This window comes from Rhinolophus sinicus, chromosome 1, assembly GCF_057876585.1.
Source record: "Rhinolophus sinicus isolate RSI-liver-muscle chromosome 1, RSI-T2T, whole genome shotgun sequence".
Taxonomy (NCBI): Eukaryota; Metazoa; Chordata; class Mammalia; order Chiroptera; family Rhinolophidae; genus Rhinolophus; species Rhinolophus sinicus.
The window spans coordinates 76,788,620-76,805,172 of record NC_142501.1 but is presented as its reverse complement, the minus strand read 5'-3'; the positions used below and the strand labels follow the sequence as shown (position 1 = coordinate 76,805,172).

Genomic DNA, 16,553 nt, shown 5'->3' with positions numbered 1-16,553 from the left:
ATAAATTTGGCTTTTTAATAAGGAATGTGCTTATTTCTTAAATATCAGTATATCTTCACAGGAAATTTTAGGATATTAAAATGAAGAGAAAACTTGCTTTCAATAAATGGGAACTTTTCATTATTTTAGATAGCAATGTTGAGTTTTCCTTAGCAACACGCATAACATTGTAACAGTTGTAGGGTTTGAAAGCTCTATTGAGTGTAAGAATCCCTGTACCTAAGATAGGCTTGTTTAAATGGTTTGGACATTAATAAACATGGAAATAGCCTCCTGAGATGAAGAGATGCAAAGACATTAGCAAACTCTGTGCATTGATAGACAGTGTGGACTTGACTAGTTCTTTTGAGCTTTTTACAGGGTCTTTTTGGAAGAGGTAGGAAGGAAACCTGAGTAGGAAGTGGAAAATACAGAGATGCATAATTTCGTGTTGCAAGATGCAGGTGTTCCTTGGCTATAAAGGAAAACTGATTCAAACAGTTTTATAAATGAACCCAGAAAATCCTAAAATGAGGCAATAATCCCAAATTCAAATGGGTTTGGCTGATGACCTTGGTATTACAATACCAGGCTGTCCTTTGTGTAGGAAGCTATCGACAAATAAGCTCTGAGCCTTGACTTGAGCTAACTTCCTATAAACTCATACACCTGTCCAATCAGGATAATGGTTAATATTTTTAAAAACCAGTCAATATTTAACTGATTTTAATTGTATAAGTTGTTTGATAATTTTTTTAATCTTTATCCTTAATAGCTGAATCAAAAGGGTAATCTGCATAAACCCATACATACTTTTGAATCAAATATTCTCCTTGCTTAAAAGTTGCAAAAGTAATTTTAATAAAAATTATTAGCGACCTGTCATATTGCTACGTTCTAAAATGCAGGTTGATTCAAAGGAGTTGTCCAGGTGGAGACATGAGCCTCTGTGAGTTAGTGTTGCTTCCTGAAAATAATAAACAAGCAGAAGGGTCTAAATGGGATGTGATTATTTGCCTTTAAAATATGCTGCCTCATTTACTTAGTATTAAAAATACAGCAAATTATTTTATCATTCCAACCCTCTACTCTCCTTTGTCCTAATTTTTTTTGTTTGTTTGTTTTTTGAGTGTGAGCAAAAATAGCTGAACAACTTGCCCAGAACCAGAGTTCACTTGTTTCTTGGGCTGATCACATTCAGATTCCACTGAAATAATATGAGAAATGCTCATGTGTTTCTCCAGACTTTTACTTCAACGAAGAGGATATGTTTTAAGCTCATTTCATGGAAACTCTTTCCCATGATTTTGCTGTTTTATAATTCCCATTAACTTTCTGCAGTAACACTATCGAAAGAACAGAAGTAAGGAATCATCATTTAAATTCTCATCATACTGGCTTGCTCTTGATCCCTTAACTCATACCTTGTAGGTATGAGTTAGGTATCTTACACTTTTTTGTTTGAATCAAAGCATAGGCACAAATTGCCAGTTCCAGATTTTAACAGAAGTCAGCAATTTGGGTCTCCTTCAAACTTGTGATTTTTGAAAAGTCATGTATCTTGTCGTCTCAGAAGAGAAATCTACAATAATGTATTCCATTCTATTTTAGGACTTCTATTTGAAATATTATGTACTGATTTTTCCCCAGCTAACCCCCCACACACACTTAAAATTAAGAGAACAGGTTCAGCTTTTTATCATAAGGAATCCACATGCCTGTTTGGAATGGATGATTGTTCAAATCAACACTTAGAATTTGTTAAGAAGTATTAAAAGAAATTGCTTTGTTTCTTATATATATAAATACAGGCATGGACTTGATGGTTCAGCTTAATTCAATGATTCCCTTCCAAATTATTAGCACTTCATACCGATAGCAATGACTTTTCTTTTTTTTTTTAATGCCCAGGTGTTGTCTTAGGCTCTAGAACTTCTGACCATTTTTATTATTTCTAAAACAGTTGGTTGCTACTTTCTTTCATTGTGACAGTCACGTTTAAAAGCTCAAAATGGAAGAGGAATCAGTAAGCCCTTATAGTTTGCCCACAGATTACATTCTGATTTCAAATGTGACTGTGTTTTTCCTTTAAGATCTGGGGCAATTTATATTCAAAGTACTGAATAATAATTTTGAAATTTCGGCATCATGAAAATGAAATAAAATGCATAAGTATCTCCTAAGCTCCTAGCATTTCTTGCAATAGTTCCAAGTCCCTGAATGTTAAAAGGTTAAGTGTGGGATGTGAAGATTACTGAAGTTCTTCAACAAACAAACTGTAGAAAAGATGTATTAAATTGTTTTAATAGTCAATTTGTCATTTACTACATTTAATACAATTTGTCATTGTAATTTATGACATAAATGAATATACAATTTATTCTGAATGTTTTCCGGGATTATTTGTTCCAAATAGAAATATTAAATTTCAGTAAAAAGAAAAAAGGGTAACATTTGGTATTACAAAGAATAGTGTTTAAAAGCAACTTGATGTAAAGTCCAGTGTTCTAAAGAAGTGCAAATTGACTTTTACATTTGATTTTAATTAAACGAAGGGACTCAGTAGTCTTCCTGAATAATATATTTAATTTATCACATTTCATGCTTACGTCTATTCAGAATTATTTTGTAATAAAATAATTTTCATCTAAAAAAAAGATAAGAGCTATGTGGGATAATTAATATTTTCCTTAGCATTAGATACAAATAATACTATTATTATACTAATAAATGCTATATTTCATATTACTGCTTACCTATTTAGAGAAAGTAAATATATCTATGCAGGTACTTTGTGTATGTACAGAGAGAGAAAAAAGTATATCATTAATATATTAACAGAATCAGCAACCAGAATTACATTTATAAAACAGCAACCAGAGTTATGTTTTTAGTGACATCTGAAGGACACGTGTCTTTATTAAAAAGATGGCTGCACAGGTTTTTCACCTTGTTACAAGTTAATTCTGCATGAGATAAAAATCTAAGAATTCTAGTTTCTCACACAGAACATAGGTTATAGTATCCCGTATGAGCCAGGCTATATTTCAGGTTTTCAAAGATGTTTACTTTCATAGAAGACAAACCTTGTATTTGAAATCACACGAAACCCTTTTCATTAAAAAAAAAAAAAAAATTGTATCAAGCTTCCTGCATTTTCATTTTGGAATCAATAGAAGTCTCAAAATAAAGCATGATATTCTATACGTATACTTTATAGACTAATGTAACCAATCAATGTTACGTGTTTCTAACTCTGTACTGGCAGAGTGATGACAAGAATTTCAGGCGTGGGTCGACCTGGAGAAGGCAGTTTCCTCCCCGCGAAGTACATGGTATCAGCATGATGCCTGGGTCCTCAGAAACATTACCTGCCGGATTTAGGTTAACCACAACATCTGGGCAGTCAAGGAAAATGACCACGGATGGTATAGTCGTTTTGCATTTCTGCTTATAAAGTAAAAAAGCTTGTTTAGCAACTGCTAGTTATCATTCTCTGACTTTGCATAGCTTTCTGGAATTGATTGTTTTCTTGACTTGGTTTGCTCTGCTTGAAGTTTACTTTGCTTTCATCAGACCAGACCCTTTTGTAAACTGCTAATGCATGAATTCATGGCACTTTATTTACATTTCAGAAAATGATTTATAATATCTGAAGAAGGACAATGTTGGCTAATGTCCACATCTAGGAAGAACAATAAACGTCTGCATGATTTGTGTTTCTTTATTCTTCTATTCCAAAAGTAAATAATTTGTTTAGTTAGAGGTTGGATTTGGACTAAGGATCCTTAGTAAATGAAAATTAACTCCACTGTCACCCCACATGTTTGACTATTGCTAGTTTTCTATTTCATCTTAGAAACTCAGACTCATCAGATATTCTCACCTCTGACCAAGGCAGAAGGCCTTAAATAAACAAGCACAACCATGAGAAGAGAATTAAACAAACCCAAAACCAACAGTAATTTCACAATTAGTATTTCCTTCTGTGGACATTAGACTTGTCTTATATACTTCACAAAAGAAATAGCCATTCCGAAGGAGAGACAATTACTAATGGTAGTCACAGTTATTTCTGTTTGGTGAGCATTAAAAAAACAATAGCCCCACTCTCTTTATTAAGACAATCCCCTTGAATCATTCTTTCTTTTCAAGGTTACAGTTATCATGGCCCTTAAAATTTGTTCCCATATCAGTTGTGATTTTTGATCCACATTTCTTGTAACTTGTTAATATTATGGAACATGTTAGTAAAATTCAGGAGGAATTTAACATGATTAAAATTAGTGTAGGGGCTCTTCAATACTCAGGGGAAAACATCCACCCTACTGAATTATCTAAGAGCAAGCTTTGCTTCAAATACCGATGCACCCTGGGGAACAGCTCTTGTTACAGATTTCATCTAAGCAGGAATACACAATTCCAAAGCTCATTTGAATCACACTGGAATCAATTTTCACTAGTAACTTGGTCTAGACAAAAGGAATGTGAGTGGCTTATATCTGAGAGAAAGAAGATCTACTAGTATGTACAGAATCCCTTTACGGAGGGAAAATGAATCTCTCTCATCTGAAATTTTGTACTCAGTCATCCCAGTCCCTCTAAAGCCCTTTTCTCCATTTGCAGTTCCTTCATCCAGACTGCAGAGGTTAGACAACTCCACTGTTCGTACATACTCATGTTGACAAGCCACTCAAAGGAGGCAGCACTGACTGGCTGTGAGTAGTTTCCCTTGGCCCACAGAAAACAAAGCACCCAAAACATGGAACCTACATAGACTCGTAAATATACACAGTACTCTTTGGGATGGCCTGGCAGTACAGAAGTGAGATAACCCCTTTGAGGTGCTAGAGGGTGGAAAGGAATCTTTATATTTTAACTCTTAATATAGGATTTCCTATCACCATCTGTCTGCTATGGTGTAAGGTCCGTCTGTTGGAGGCCTGTCACTATCTTATTACACATCAGTGGGTGGCTACCGCACTGTCTTCTACTTTTGATTAGCATTTTATATTGACCCACATCGCATTTTACTGATGAGAGTTTGGCACTTACAGAATAATACACGTTTCATGAGTACTTTATAGAGAAGAAACTGACACAGGCAGATAGCGATTCTAGTAGGTACACAGAGTCACATAGTGGCACAGAGAGGAAAATGATTTTGAGGTGATTTCATATTAGAAACAAAAGTATAACTGAAAACTTTGAACTTTTGATATGTTGTTTTGCATCCGTGTGATTTATATGTGTGGAAAACAAACATGAATTTTAAGTATCTGGGGCTTATAGCATAGGCACAGAGTAAAATTACTTGGTACGAATGGCAGATAGGACTAAGAGAAAACCTTGATACATAATCGTTAAGGTATAAGGCATTTATATTTAGAGAAATACTAGTTGATGGATTGACTTCCAAATCCATATCAAAATGGAGTTTTATTGGCTAGTCTTAGTAAAACTGTGGTTTCCTAGATTATAAATGTCAAGTGCTCATAAAACATTTTAACCTAAAACTGTGCTTTACCAAAATATTCTACCATTTACGATGAATTAATATTTTGGAAAAACACTTTCCAGAGCAATAATTAGAACCAAATGTGTGCACAGGGAAGGAGAGAGGAAGCAGTTACGGGCAGAGGAGCAGCTTGTCTTGTGCTGTTTATTCATCGCCTTGAGCTAAAAGCTCCACACAATTTACTGTTGGTCTTTAGGGCCCAATATAGGAGCTGGTATGCTGCCTTATTTAGGTCACTATTTGAAGCTGCTGACGATAAAACAAAAAATTTTCAGATAAGAGATTTAATTTCAGAATATAAAACCCTAACATTAAAATTTTAATTACGGTATGCAATTTGGCATCTAATTAGGCATGATCTAAAGTATATAGTAATTTGGCTAAATAAGAGGCTTTCCAAAATACTGTTTGTAATAGCTTCTACACATAACATGATAATTTCCCCAGAACTGAATACTTCACTAATTTACAAATGACTATTTAATATGTTGAGTAGTGCTTGCTTCTTAGCTCTTGACTGATGGGTAGAATTATTCTTTAACTATTTGCAATCTGTATTTTGTGCATGGCATTGGAATTCCTATTTCCTAGCGTTTACCACAAAATGGGATAAAGGTATTTATTGACAGTAAGTTAATCTAGGACAATTTTTTTTTTGGTGAAACATCAGCACTTCTGTTATTAAAATAATTTAGAACATATTATTTATTTTGTGTCTGGAAGAGCACTTGTGAACTTTTCTAAGTATATTATGACTGGAAAGAATCAGTGATACCACATCACCGACACTGATTCTTTAAAATATGTTATTTATTATCAGTAGGTTTTTGTCCCAATTAAACAAAGGTGTCTTTATAAGAGCTCTGAAACATATGAACTAGAATACAAATCTATTCCACGGAAGAGGTCAACTACAACCAGTTTATTAACGAGCAACCTATAAATTTTTCAAGGACTGCTCGCATTTTGTGATTATCTTTTATTATATTAATGCCATATTTTCCAAAAAGTTGAGCAAATATTATTTATTAATATTATTTCTTAAACTCGCCTGCACAAAATTGGAGAAGAACAAATGTTCACTACATATAGCTATTGGTTACATCCCAGCTGATATCCTATTCATTTCTCTTAGGACAGAGGTAGACAGGCTGCATGGGGTGCACCAAGGGTAGCAGAGGGGGATTTTCCAGTCTGGGTGGGACCTTTCAGTAAACTAATGCTGTCGATTGAATATTCTAGATGTCGTCTTTTCAGTCTACCCTACATAAAGTACTCTACCATCTAAGAAGACAAGCAGTGAACACCTTTATGAAGACTGAATTCTACGGAAATAACCACAAGCAATGGTTTATTAAGCTGAAAAATGTGATGGGGGGGGTCAGATATTAATTTTGATTAGTTTACTACAATGGAAAGAAAATGCTTAAGTCATTTGAATAATAAGTATCATCCACGTCATAAATTCTGTACAACAGATGATTTTCTGAAATGGAGCCACTTGTTTTTTCATGTTTTATTGTAATATAATAGGCATTTATGTATTACTGTGTATGTATTTCTTTTTAAATGTGTAAGTCTTATGTAAATGGATATAAATATGATTTTTTAAAAAATAAAATATATGGTTCATGGAGTCCTGAGTGCAAACATTTGACAATTCCAAGTCCTGTTTGTATTTTGCCATTCCACCATTTTTACAGTTTTTGAATTATAATAGTCCAATTGATATGTTTCCTGGGAGCATGTTTCATGCCTCCACACCTTTCACCTTCAAGTCTGTCAATATTTACTTAAAGCTGAAAACCTGCCTCTGATCATGTAAAAAAAGAATGATTTAACCTGGAACTGGAGCCAAAAATAGACCTTTAAAGGCAATCAGGGATGTCCTCTCTCTTTAGTAATAGCACTGTGATGGCTCGATCTCCTTTTCAATACAAAACAAAGCCAAACTGTTTACACACGTCAAAGCAATTCTTTAAAAAAAAATTTATAAAGAAAAAACATTATCTTCTCTTGTTACCTGTGGACCAATAATTTTAAGGAAAAAAAAAAAAGACTTCTTTACTAAGAACCACATGTTCATTCAAATATCTTGAACCGCCAGCCAGCACTGGTCAGTGAACATCACCCACTGCAGAGTCTGAGGCTCGTTTCCACTGGAGAAAAACAAAACCCCTGAAACCCTTCCTTTTTGTCAGTGTAACAGGGCAATAGCCAGACTCATGTCTAATGTTATAAGCTTTTAGCCGAGATGGCCTTGTTTCGACTTCCCTGAAGTCAATATTATCAGAGGAAATAAATGAAAGACAGAATGATTAACATATATAGTGTATAAAGGATAGAAGAATAATCTCTTCCCTGTGGCTTTATTTGGTGGTGTTACTGTTGTTCATTCTTTGTTTATATGGGAGATTTCAAAGTAAAACCTATTTAATAATACCATTTATCTAACTGCTGATTTTCTGCTGTTTGATCTTAAGTGCAAGACCTGTCATTAGTAATTTCTTTTCTGTATTTAATTTGCTGTTTGCACGTACATGACATTTGTTTTGATGTCTCTTTTTGTTTAACAGATTCAGTCAAAAGGTAATGGTAACAGAAACCTTCTCCATTGTCAATAAAAAAAAAGAATACTTCCATTTCTCTGTTTAAGCTTTGTTTTCTAGTCACATAAAGTTTAACAATTTACGTAATGAAAATTGTTCTTTTAGTGACTTTCAATCTAATAGTTATCTTCAAAAATGAGTCTGCCACAAGAGGGAGTACTAAACTTGCTTATGAGCATGATTGTCGCCTGAGCAGAAACAATGGGAAAGAGCTTTTTAAGCTCACCAGAACATGGGGACGTGGACTTACAGAAATGAAATATAATGTAGAAAGTATAACAATACAAACTAGATTTGTACCTACTCTTATACAGGACTTACTCACATAAACAGTTTTTCCCCTTTACAGATCACCCAGTAAAAAATATTAATCATGTATAATAGACTCTAACATGTAGGGATTAAAAAAAAGAAAATCTTGCTATTTGCCTATAAAAAACATAAAATATTCTTCAGTGTATAAGATAATTTCTGCCAGATTCTAAAATCCATTTGATCTACTTAAAATCTATCTCAGGACCATCTATCAACATTATGAATTTTCACATTTAATGATCAGAGCCTTTACAAATACAATTTTATATAAATAAAACTACTTTTAAAATGCAAAACAGATCTTATTTGTATATACTTAAATACATTTTCATGAGCAAGATAACTCAATTAATTGAAAAACACTTCTATAGATTTTAAAAGAAAATCTACTTTAATTTTTCCAGTCTTACAGTAAAAAAAAAAAAATATGAAAATACAAAAGATCATGCAAAATTTATTTCAACAAATTTAAATATGATTACATCTTTCAGTAGCATTGTTATTTTTAGATACATTTTATTCAGAAAATTTTAGATACTATCTCATAAAAGTGATTTCTGGTATTAAAATAGAAAATTCCTCTTTTTCCTTGTAAAATTTAAGCAATCTGATGACTTAAGTGTCCTTCTTGCCCCACATTTATTCATATGAAAGTAACAGTACTTTCTCTGATCCAGCAAAGGAGATAAATTTCCTCAACCAGATACAAGAAAGAGCCACTTCCTCAGCCAGTCTTGTGCATTGTTTTCTTCCTACTTAACTGGAAAACAGCTCAAGCCTGTTTGCTTTAGATGTGATTACCAGGAAAAAATGGTAAGAGGACCAAAGATGTAATTTACACACTTCTTGGATCTTTGTAATATACCTTAAGAATGATATTTTCAGCTAAAGAATTTGCCATATCAAATTAACTGAATCTTACATGAAGAAATAAGGTAATACAATTTAATGCTAAGATATTAAAAATGGATTATTTGTTAAGATTATAGATTTGATCATGGATAAAATGAACCCAATAGAAGCAATAGTTCAAAGCACCCGTCAGCTTTAAATTATAAGCTGAATTGCTATCTATGTAGTTGGTTTAGTTCAGGCTACTAAAATCAAGGGAACAACTGGATGAATATAATTTTTCTAGGTGTAACAATCAAAAAGCCAATTTCAGCAACTAGGAATTTTAAAAGTCATTTATTTTATAGCCTACGGTCCAAAAAAAACCTGTGGATTTTCAAAATGTCTTTATATAGGTTGTAAGCAATTTTTATGAAACAAGCAAGTCAATAAGCTCTTATCTATTATCTCTGACATATATTTATTTCATGTACCCAGACTACTGAGTTGGAGAACTGCTCTTGAAAATAATGTTTTTGATGGAGTGAAAGATTCAGGAATATTTTGAGTACCATCAATGACTCAATGGGCATAGTATATTTTTGTATTAAATGTATTCTTTGATTACTGATATTCTGTAGAACCCTATGCAAACCAAATATTATCTATAACTATCTACTCTGGTTAATTGACACATTGCCAGGAGCTTATTAACAAAGACTCATTTTCAATTATTTTTAAATGCTCAATACTTTTACAGAAGTTTAAATGGAAAGATGTGTTTGGATGTCACAATATTTTTTAGTGAGTTATTTAAAAATCAGAGATTTCCCATAAAAATCTGGATTTTTTGGTTTCTCTTAAAAACTCATCCTGGTCTTTGGCATAAGGTAAAAACATTTACATGTCTTCCTTCAGAACTCTTTGCCAGTCCATCCCATTTCTTCATCATTTCCTTGTTTCCATGGGAAGCTGGACTCATTAAGTACCCAGTCAACTAAGCACCTGAGCCAGGAGGTGGGGCTCAAAAAAGCACTCCTCTCCATGACAAAGAGAAAGGATTAAGTGACCTCTGGGCTCTGCCCAGCATGTGATTTCCCTTGACTAAGGTACAAATGAGCTGAAGGCAGAGCTTTCCCCTGGTTTCCAGCATCCAGCTTTCCCTCAGGACACGTATGACTAGACAGGTCTTCTTACCTAGAAAATCCTATGGTTAGATTACCTAAAACTTCCCATTTCACTCATTTCAGTTAAAATAACCATGTATGTGTGCATCTCAAGACTATTAGAAAATATGCCAAATTTCTATGATACACATTTTCATCATTTGCTAACTTCAATGTGACTTTTAGGTTTCGGGTCAAAACTGCATATTCCCATTTTTAAGAAGTAGCTCTACATTAATGTCATTTCCAAAATCATACATTAGATATACTTTTCTAAAATTAAAGTGCTAGGCAACCTATTATGAACCATGTTACAGGTAACTGATAACAGTGCTAATTAGGTCTAATCTAACAGAAGGCACGGGTCTTGCACCAGCCTTCAAGTGCATTATTTTAGACCAAGCTTCATAGTTCACATTTCAGTTTGCAAGTAATTTCTATTTAAATATTTATTTCTGAGAAATAAAAACTTGACTTCAATTAGAAAATTGACTCAAAGAAGAAAAAGTCATGATGCCTGCTTCAGCACTTCTTCTATGTGCCTGAAAATGCTGGGGTCTTCAATGGTAGGCGTCACCTGGGAAGGAAAACAGAGACATGAATGCTCTTCCCTGAACCCCTTTCACTCTCCCTACAATTAAATAATTCTATGCAATGTTGTAGTCCCCTTTATAATATTCATATGGAAATTTTCAAAAGTAGGGAACTTTAAACCTAATATTTTAAAATGTATCTATAGTCTTCCAGAATGTTAAACTGTTCAATTAGCAAAACTGTTGGCCCTCCGTGGTACTTTCTCGAGAGTTCCTCTTATGGGACTTTCTATGTACCTCTATAAAAAGTAAAATTATTTTGCATTGGCTCATTACAACTATTCTACTGTTGCACTGCCTTTTATTAGATCTAGATTAAAAATTTGCATATCTATGCATGTATAACATGCACACAAATTAAAAAGAATGCATATGCTTGAGTCAGCCTAAAGTTTCCTAAAATAATTTTTACTCAATACAATCAGCATATGTAGCAATTAGAACTGTTTAAACAAGTATAGCCAGCCTCAGTTGTCGCTCTCTCATTCACTCATAGCCATTAGTGATTACAATGAAGAAAATGTACCTTTAATTCAGTAATACTGAGTTTCCACAAGTTTGACTTTAACTGACATTTACTACTAACAAAAATATTTCACACGCTGATTCGGGTAACCTCAAAGCATACTGTTTTAATTAATCGGTGTTCCTCTTCAAAACCCTCACTCCTACAGAGAGAGTGGCTAGGCTATGAATGCAATTTCCCCCTTAACATTGAGAAAAAAAAGTGCTATTATGTGTTTTTAGGGATACAATTCATGCTTGAGAACCATTTTTTAAGAGCTTTGTTGATTCCGCAGAAATGGGGAAACACCATTTCAGAACCCAGCATTACACCTCCTTGGATAATGTACCTTATAAGGTTTGCCATTGACCAGCGCGCACAGAGCCGACCGGGGAATTTTGCCGGATCTAGTTTTGGGTAACTGTTTGACAAACACTGCATTTCGGAAAGCTGCCACAGGCCCAATGCTCTGTCTAACGTGGTTCACAATTTCTTCCAAAACTTGTTCCTCGGTTGTATTTATGCCTAGGAAGAAAGTTCAGATAGTGAGCACTGACTTAGACTAAATTAAGCGTTCAGGGCCCAAATAGTCAGGGAGAAAAAAGATCTCTCACCTTCTCTCAACACGCAGAGGGCTAAGGGGACGTGACCTTTCAAAGGGTCTTCCTTACCAACAACAGCGCAGTCGGCCACTGTGCCATGCGAAAGGACTGACTGAAACGAGGAAAAGCGTTCATTTTAAATGTATGTATAACTTATCTCCACTGGGGAAAAAAATACACGTTAGAGAACTCAAAAACCCACAGCTGCCCGTGTGAAAATGACTACTGATTTACAATTCCCATCATTACTACTAGGGTGAATGGTTATGATTCCCCACTGTAGTCACTCACTAAAGGCTGACAGTAATTAAGATAAATTGCTTAGCTTACCTGGAAAGTAAGGGAATTGTTTCTTCACCTTAATTATTTATTAATGAAATCACTGGGTACCACATGTAAACAGATTGCAATGGGCCTCTGATAGCAAATGGCCTCATAGCATTTGCTTTAGTGATGGTGTACCATAAATACACCTACCAGAGAAATCCACGGGCAGCCCCATGACTAAATACATAGTGGTTTTAGTTTTGCAAATGTTACCAAGCAAAAAACCGAGTATTTCTTTTCCTGAGTGACCATCCATCTAAAGAGGATTCTCCCAAACAAGAAAGAAGAGACTGGACACGGAATGAAGCCCTGACATAAGGTAATCACCACTGTCAAGGAACCATTTTCATACTGCTCACCCTAAGCTCTTAATGTCTTAAAGAAGAAAGCAGCTACCTACCTATCTGGATTCATAAGAACCCACAGAGTAACCGCATGAAATACAGAAGCGAGGTTTAAAAAAAACACACACATTTCTGCTGTGATGGGACTTTTATAAATGAATATTCAAAAGTCCTTTTCTGAGAAAGTAATACATATTTCAGTGACTGCAAATCTCTTTTGCCTCGAGTAAACAGTGAGCAAATACACCACCAGTTCTTTTGGCAGTTCTCGTTCCTTCTTCTACTCATTCATTCAACAAATGCTTTCTAAATACGTCCTATGCTCCAACCACTGCACTAGGCTCAGTGATGAGGAAAAGCACTCTCATGGTGTTTATAGTCTAAGTAGGGAGATCAATATTAATAATCATAAATATTTAATTATTATGAATGTCTAAATATAAAAATGGTAAATTGCATATGGAGCAAGAAGAAGGCTTTGGGGAAATAACTTGAGTGTTTCACGTGAGAGATATAGGAAAAGTAACAAACTTGGGAGAAGAATATGGATCTCGGAGAAGCCTTCCCTTAGGAAATAGCAATAAACTCAGGTCTAAAGGATTAGCAGATGTTAATTGGGCAAGGAGGGGAGGGGCACGAAAGCCCTGTGGATGAACTGGGCACATACCATTCACACCTGAAAGAGACTACTGTGGCTGAAAAGCAAGATCAAGAGTGAGAATGGTACAAGAGGAAATTAACCTGCAGAGGTAAGGAGAGGCTGGGCTAAGGACATCCAGCTGTTATTTTAGCAGCATTGGGAAGTTAGTAAAGCCCTTCCAGGAGTTAAGGAAGAGATGGAAAATCAGAACAGATTTTTAAAGCAGACTTTATTTTTTTAGAGTGCTAGGTTCATAGCAAAATTGAGCGGAAGGTACAGAAAATCCCCGAATACCTCCTGCCCCCACATATGAACAATCTTCCCCACTATCAAAATCCCTCACCAGAGTGGTGTATTTGTTACAATTGATGAATCAACATTGACACACCATTATCACCTTAGTCCACAGTTTACATTACAGTGTGCTCTTGGTGGTGTACTTTCTATCTGTTTTCAGGATATGGATCCACCATTATAATAGTTTACAGAATGGTTTCACTGCCCTATATATCCCCTGTGTTCTGCCTATTCATCCCTCACTTCTGCTAACACCTGGCAAGCAATGATGTTTTTACTACCTTTGAAGTTCTTTTCCACAATGTCCTGTAGTTGGAATCACACAGTATATAGCTTTTTTCAGATTGGCCTCTTTCATTTCAGGGTGGATTTTGAAAAACACAAATTTGTTTCATCGTGGAAAAAATAGAGGATTGTTGAGAGTATCACAGTGTGAGAGGCTACAGTACGGTAGTGGGTATGAAAATTCTAGAGTTTCTTTAGAGGTAAAATGGGCTAAACTTGATAAATTCCATATGGAGCAAGAAGAAGGCAGAGAGGTTACAAATGATTCCGTGTTTTGAGTTTGAACAGCTGGGTGGATAATGGTGTCATTTTCTAAGCAAGAAATTGCTAGTGATAGCTCATCTTGGGAGACAAGGTCACGTAATAAGTCTTGGAGATGTTCCACTGGAGTACCTTTGAGATATCTGAGTCAAGGCAGTTGGATCTGAGGAGAGTCTTAATCTAGAGATGCACATTGGAATGTCATTAATGTATAAATGTTAATGAAAGCTGTGGACATGTATGAGATTATTTAGGGTGAAAGTGAGAAGAGTGAGAGCCGTAAGAAACTCCAACATTTAATGGCTACATGAAAAAGGAGAAGCTGGGAAACTAGACTAAAAAAGGCACAGCCAGGGAGGTAGGACAAAAATCAACAGAATCTGGGATCTGCCACTTTCCAGTGCCAAACTTTCCATGATTTTCTTTTAATTTAATTAAACCAAGTTGAAAATGAGATTTCTCTTCTCTGAACTCCTGGAAGACTCAATGACTAGCTAGAATGTTTGGAACAAAGCTAGTGTACTTTCTCACATGGCCTTAATTAAACATACAAATCAACATTTCTCCTATATCCTATTGTTAGCATCCACTTGAAGTATTGAGTTGTGTTCTCATCCACCTGGTTTTGCACTTCTACGTTGCTGAGAATAGCACATGTTAAATAAATGATTGTTGTACTATATGTTTTATTCACTTCATTGCTGAGGTAAAGATGTCCATGGCCTATTTCCATTAGTTGGGCCTGACTTAAAAGCTTCTGCAAAATACACATTACACAAACCATACAATACCATGTTCTCCCACTGCTTCAATTTGAACTCTCAATATGCTTCAAAGAGCTTTCCCATTTGTGAAGGTCTTATTTACGTTTTAGGTCCACGTGTTGAGAGTAGAAACAAATTTTATTGTCAGAGATTTGTTTGGGTAGTTAGTGTGGTCAGTAACTAGTTCATGAAAGAGGATACTTTCTCTACAGCAGATAGGGTATAGATGTGGTAGACTCAATCCTATAATTCTGATATACTATTCCCATTTTAGTAAGTAGAGAAAAAATATTTCACCTGGCTATCCAGAATTTTAATTGTCAACAAATCATTTATGAAACTGTTCACTGGTGCCCTGAGCCTCTATACCTGAGATTTTTAAATTTTTTATAAAATCAATTATCCAGAAATTTTGTCACCTAACTAGTAAGGCTGTAATTTTAACTAAAGTAAATGTCAAAATTTCTAGTTTACCATTCCTTCACCTTGCTATTTAAATTTCGCCTCTTTTCCATCTTCGGTCTTAGTGTTTTTAGAAATGGGTGGGAAAATGTTGACTAGTTTTATATAAGGGCAGGGAGTATGTTAAAATCATAAGTAATATATAACACAGTTCCCTATAATATCAAAGTTTGTCATTTTTGCCAACTGCAGATAAATTCTTTAAAAATCTGTGAGAAATAATCATTTTCTAGAATTCCACGTCATCTATAAATGAGGTTCATTATTACAGTGGATAAAATATTATATTATTAATCTATCAATATTAAAAAGATATGATAAAGGAAGGGAGGCAGCTTTCCATGTTGGCCCCACAAACAATACTGGCATGCCAAATGATTATTTCACCAACTGAATTGTTAAAAAAGAAAACATCAAAATATGCCTTGGCTACATTGGAGGGACAGAAGCCAACCCAATGTCCTATGGGGGAAAACAGTCAAAAGCTACATTCATACATTCTCTCCATATGAATTCCATAAAGCATCTATGGTTAACAAGCATTTAAATACCCCAAAGATGTGGTACAACTTAAATGGTAATTGTCTCACCTACACTAGGTATATAAAGGTTATGGTATAGGCCTGATAAATGCCTACCATTCATTGTTACTGGTTACTGCCACTTTTGTGTGAAACAAGGAGAGCTAGAGTCTCAGGCATTCCTCTTAAAGGGCCCACACACAGACTTACTCATTGACACACTCACTCACTCTGAGCTACAGCACTGGGGCAGCAGCTCCAAAGCAGTCAAGAACATACGGAGTGAATTGAATTGTCTGCCTTCAAGGCAAGGTCTGGAGGGACAGCTCCCTCCCAGACAGAGTGCTGGCAAAAGTCATTGCTCCTTTGTTGAGCCCTCCTCATAACTCAGCCTGCATGCACAGGTGGCCACCATGTCTAATTCTCCATCAATCTGGCTAACACCATGCAACCTGAAGATTTCCTGAAGCCCTGCCCCATCCAACTTCTGGACCCACCCAAGCCACTTCCAATGGCTTTTCCATACTAATGCCC

The 16,553-nt window shown here is 35.1% G+C and overlaps 2 protein-coding genes across 18 annotated transcripts in view; one reads left to right on the top strand and one right to left on the bottom strand.

The window, feature by feature from the left end:
* Window positions 1-8,139, top strand: part of PPFIA2 (PPFI scaffold protein A2) — a 456,741-nt gene extending 448,602 nt beyond the window's left edge. For 16 of the 17 annotated variants that reach the window (XM_074325351.2, XM_074325350.2, XM_088800983.1 and 13 more), the window contains 3 exons: window positions 3,248-3,407; window positions 4,606-4,697; window positions 6,740-8,139. In XM_074325351.2, coding sequence (XP_074181452.1) covers window positions 3,248-3,407; window positions 4,606-4,664 — 219 coding nt within the window. In that variant the 3' untranslated portion in view covers window positions 4,665-4,697; window positions 6,740-8,139. The remainder of the gene's footprint in view (window positions 1-3,247; window positions 3,408-4,605; window positions 4,698-6,739) is intronic. The other variant, XM_074325353.2, reaches the window with a different exon arrangement.
* A 716-nt stretch (window positions 8,140-8,855) lies between these two features.
* ACSS3 (acyl-CoA synthetase short chain family member 3) overlaps window positions 8,856-16,553 on the bottom strand; it is a 140,746-nt gene continuing 133,048 nt past the window's right edge. The window contains exons 14-16 of the mRNA XM_019751290.3: window positions 12,131-12,230; window positions 11,866-12,041; window positions 8,856-10,995 (exon numbers count right to left, since the gene is read on the bottom strand). Coding sequence (XP_019606849.1) covers window positions 10,927-10,995; window positions 11,866-12,041; window positions 12,131-12,230 — 345 coding nt within the window. The 3' untranslated portion in view covers window positions 8,856-10,926. The remainder of the gene's footprint in view (window positions 10,996-11,865; window positions 12,042-12,130; window positions 12,231-16,553) is intronic.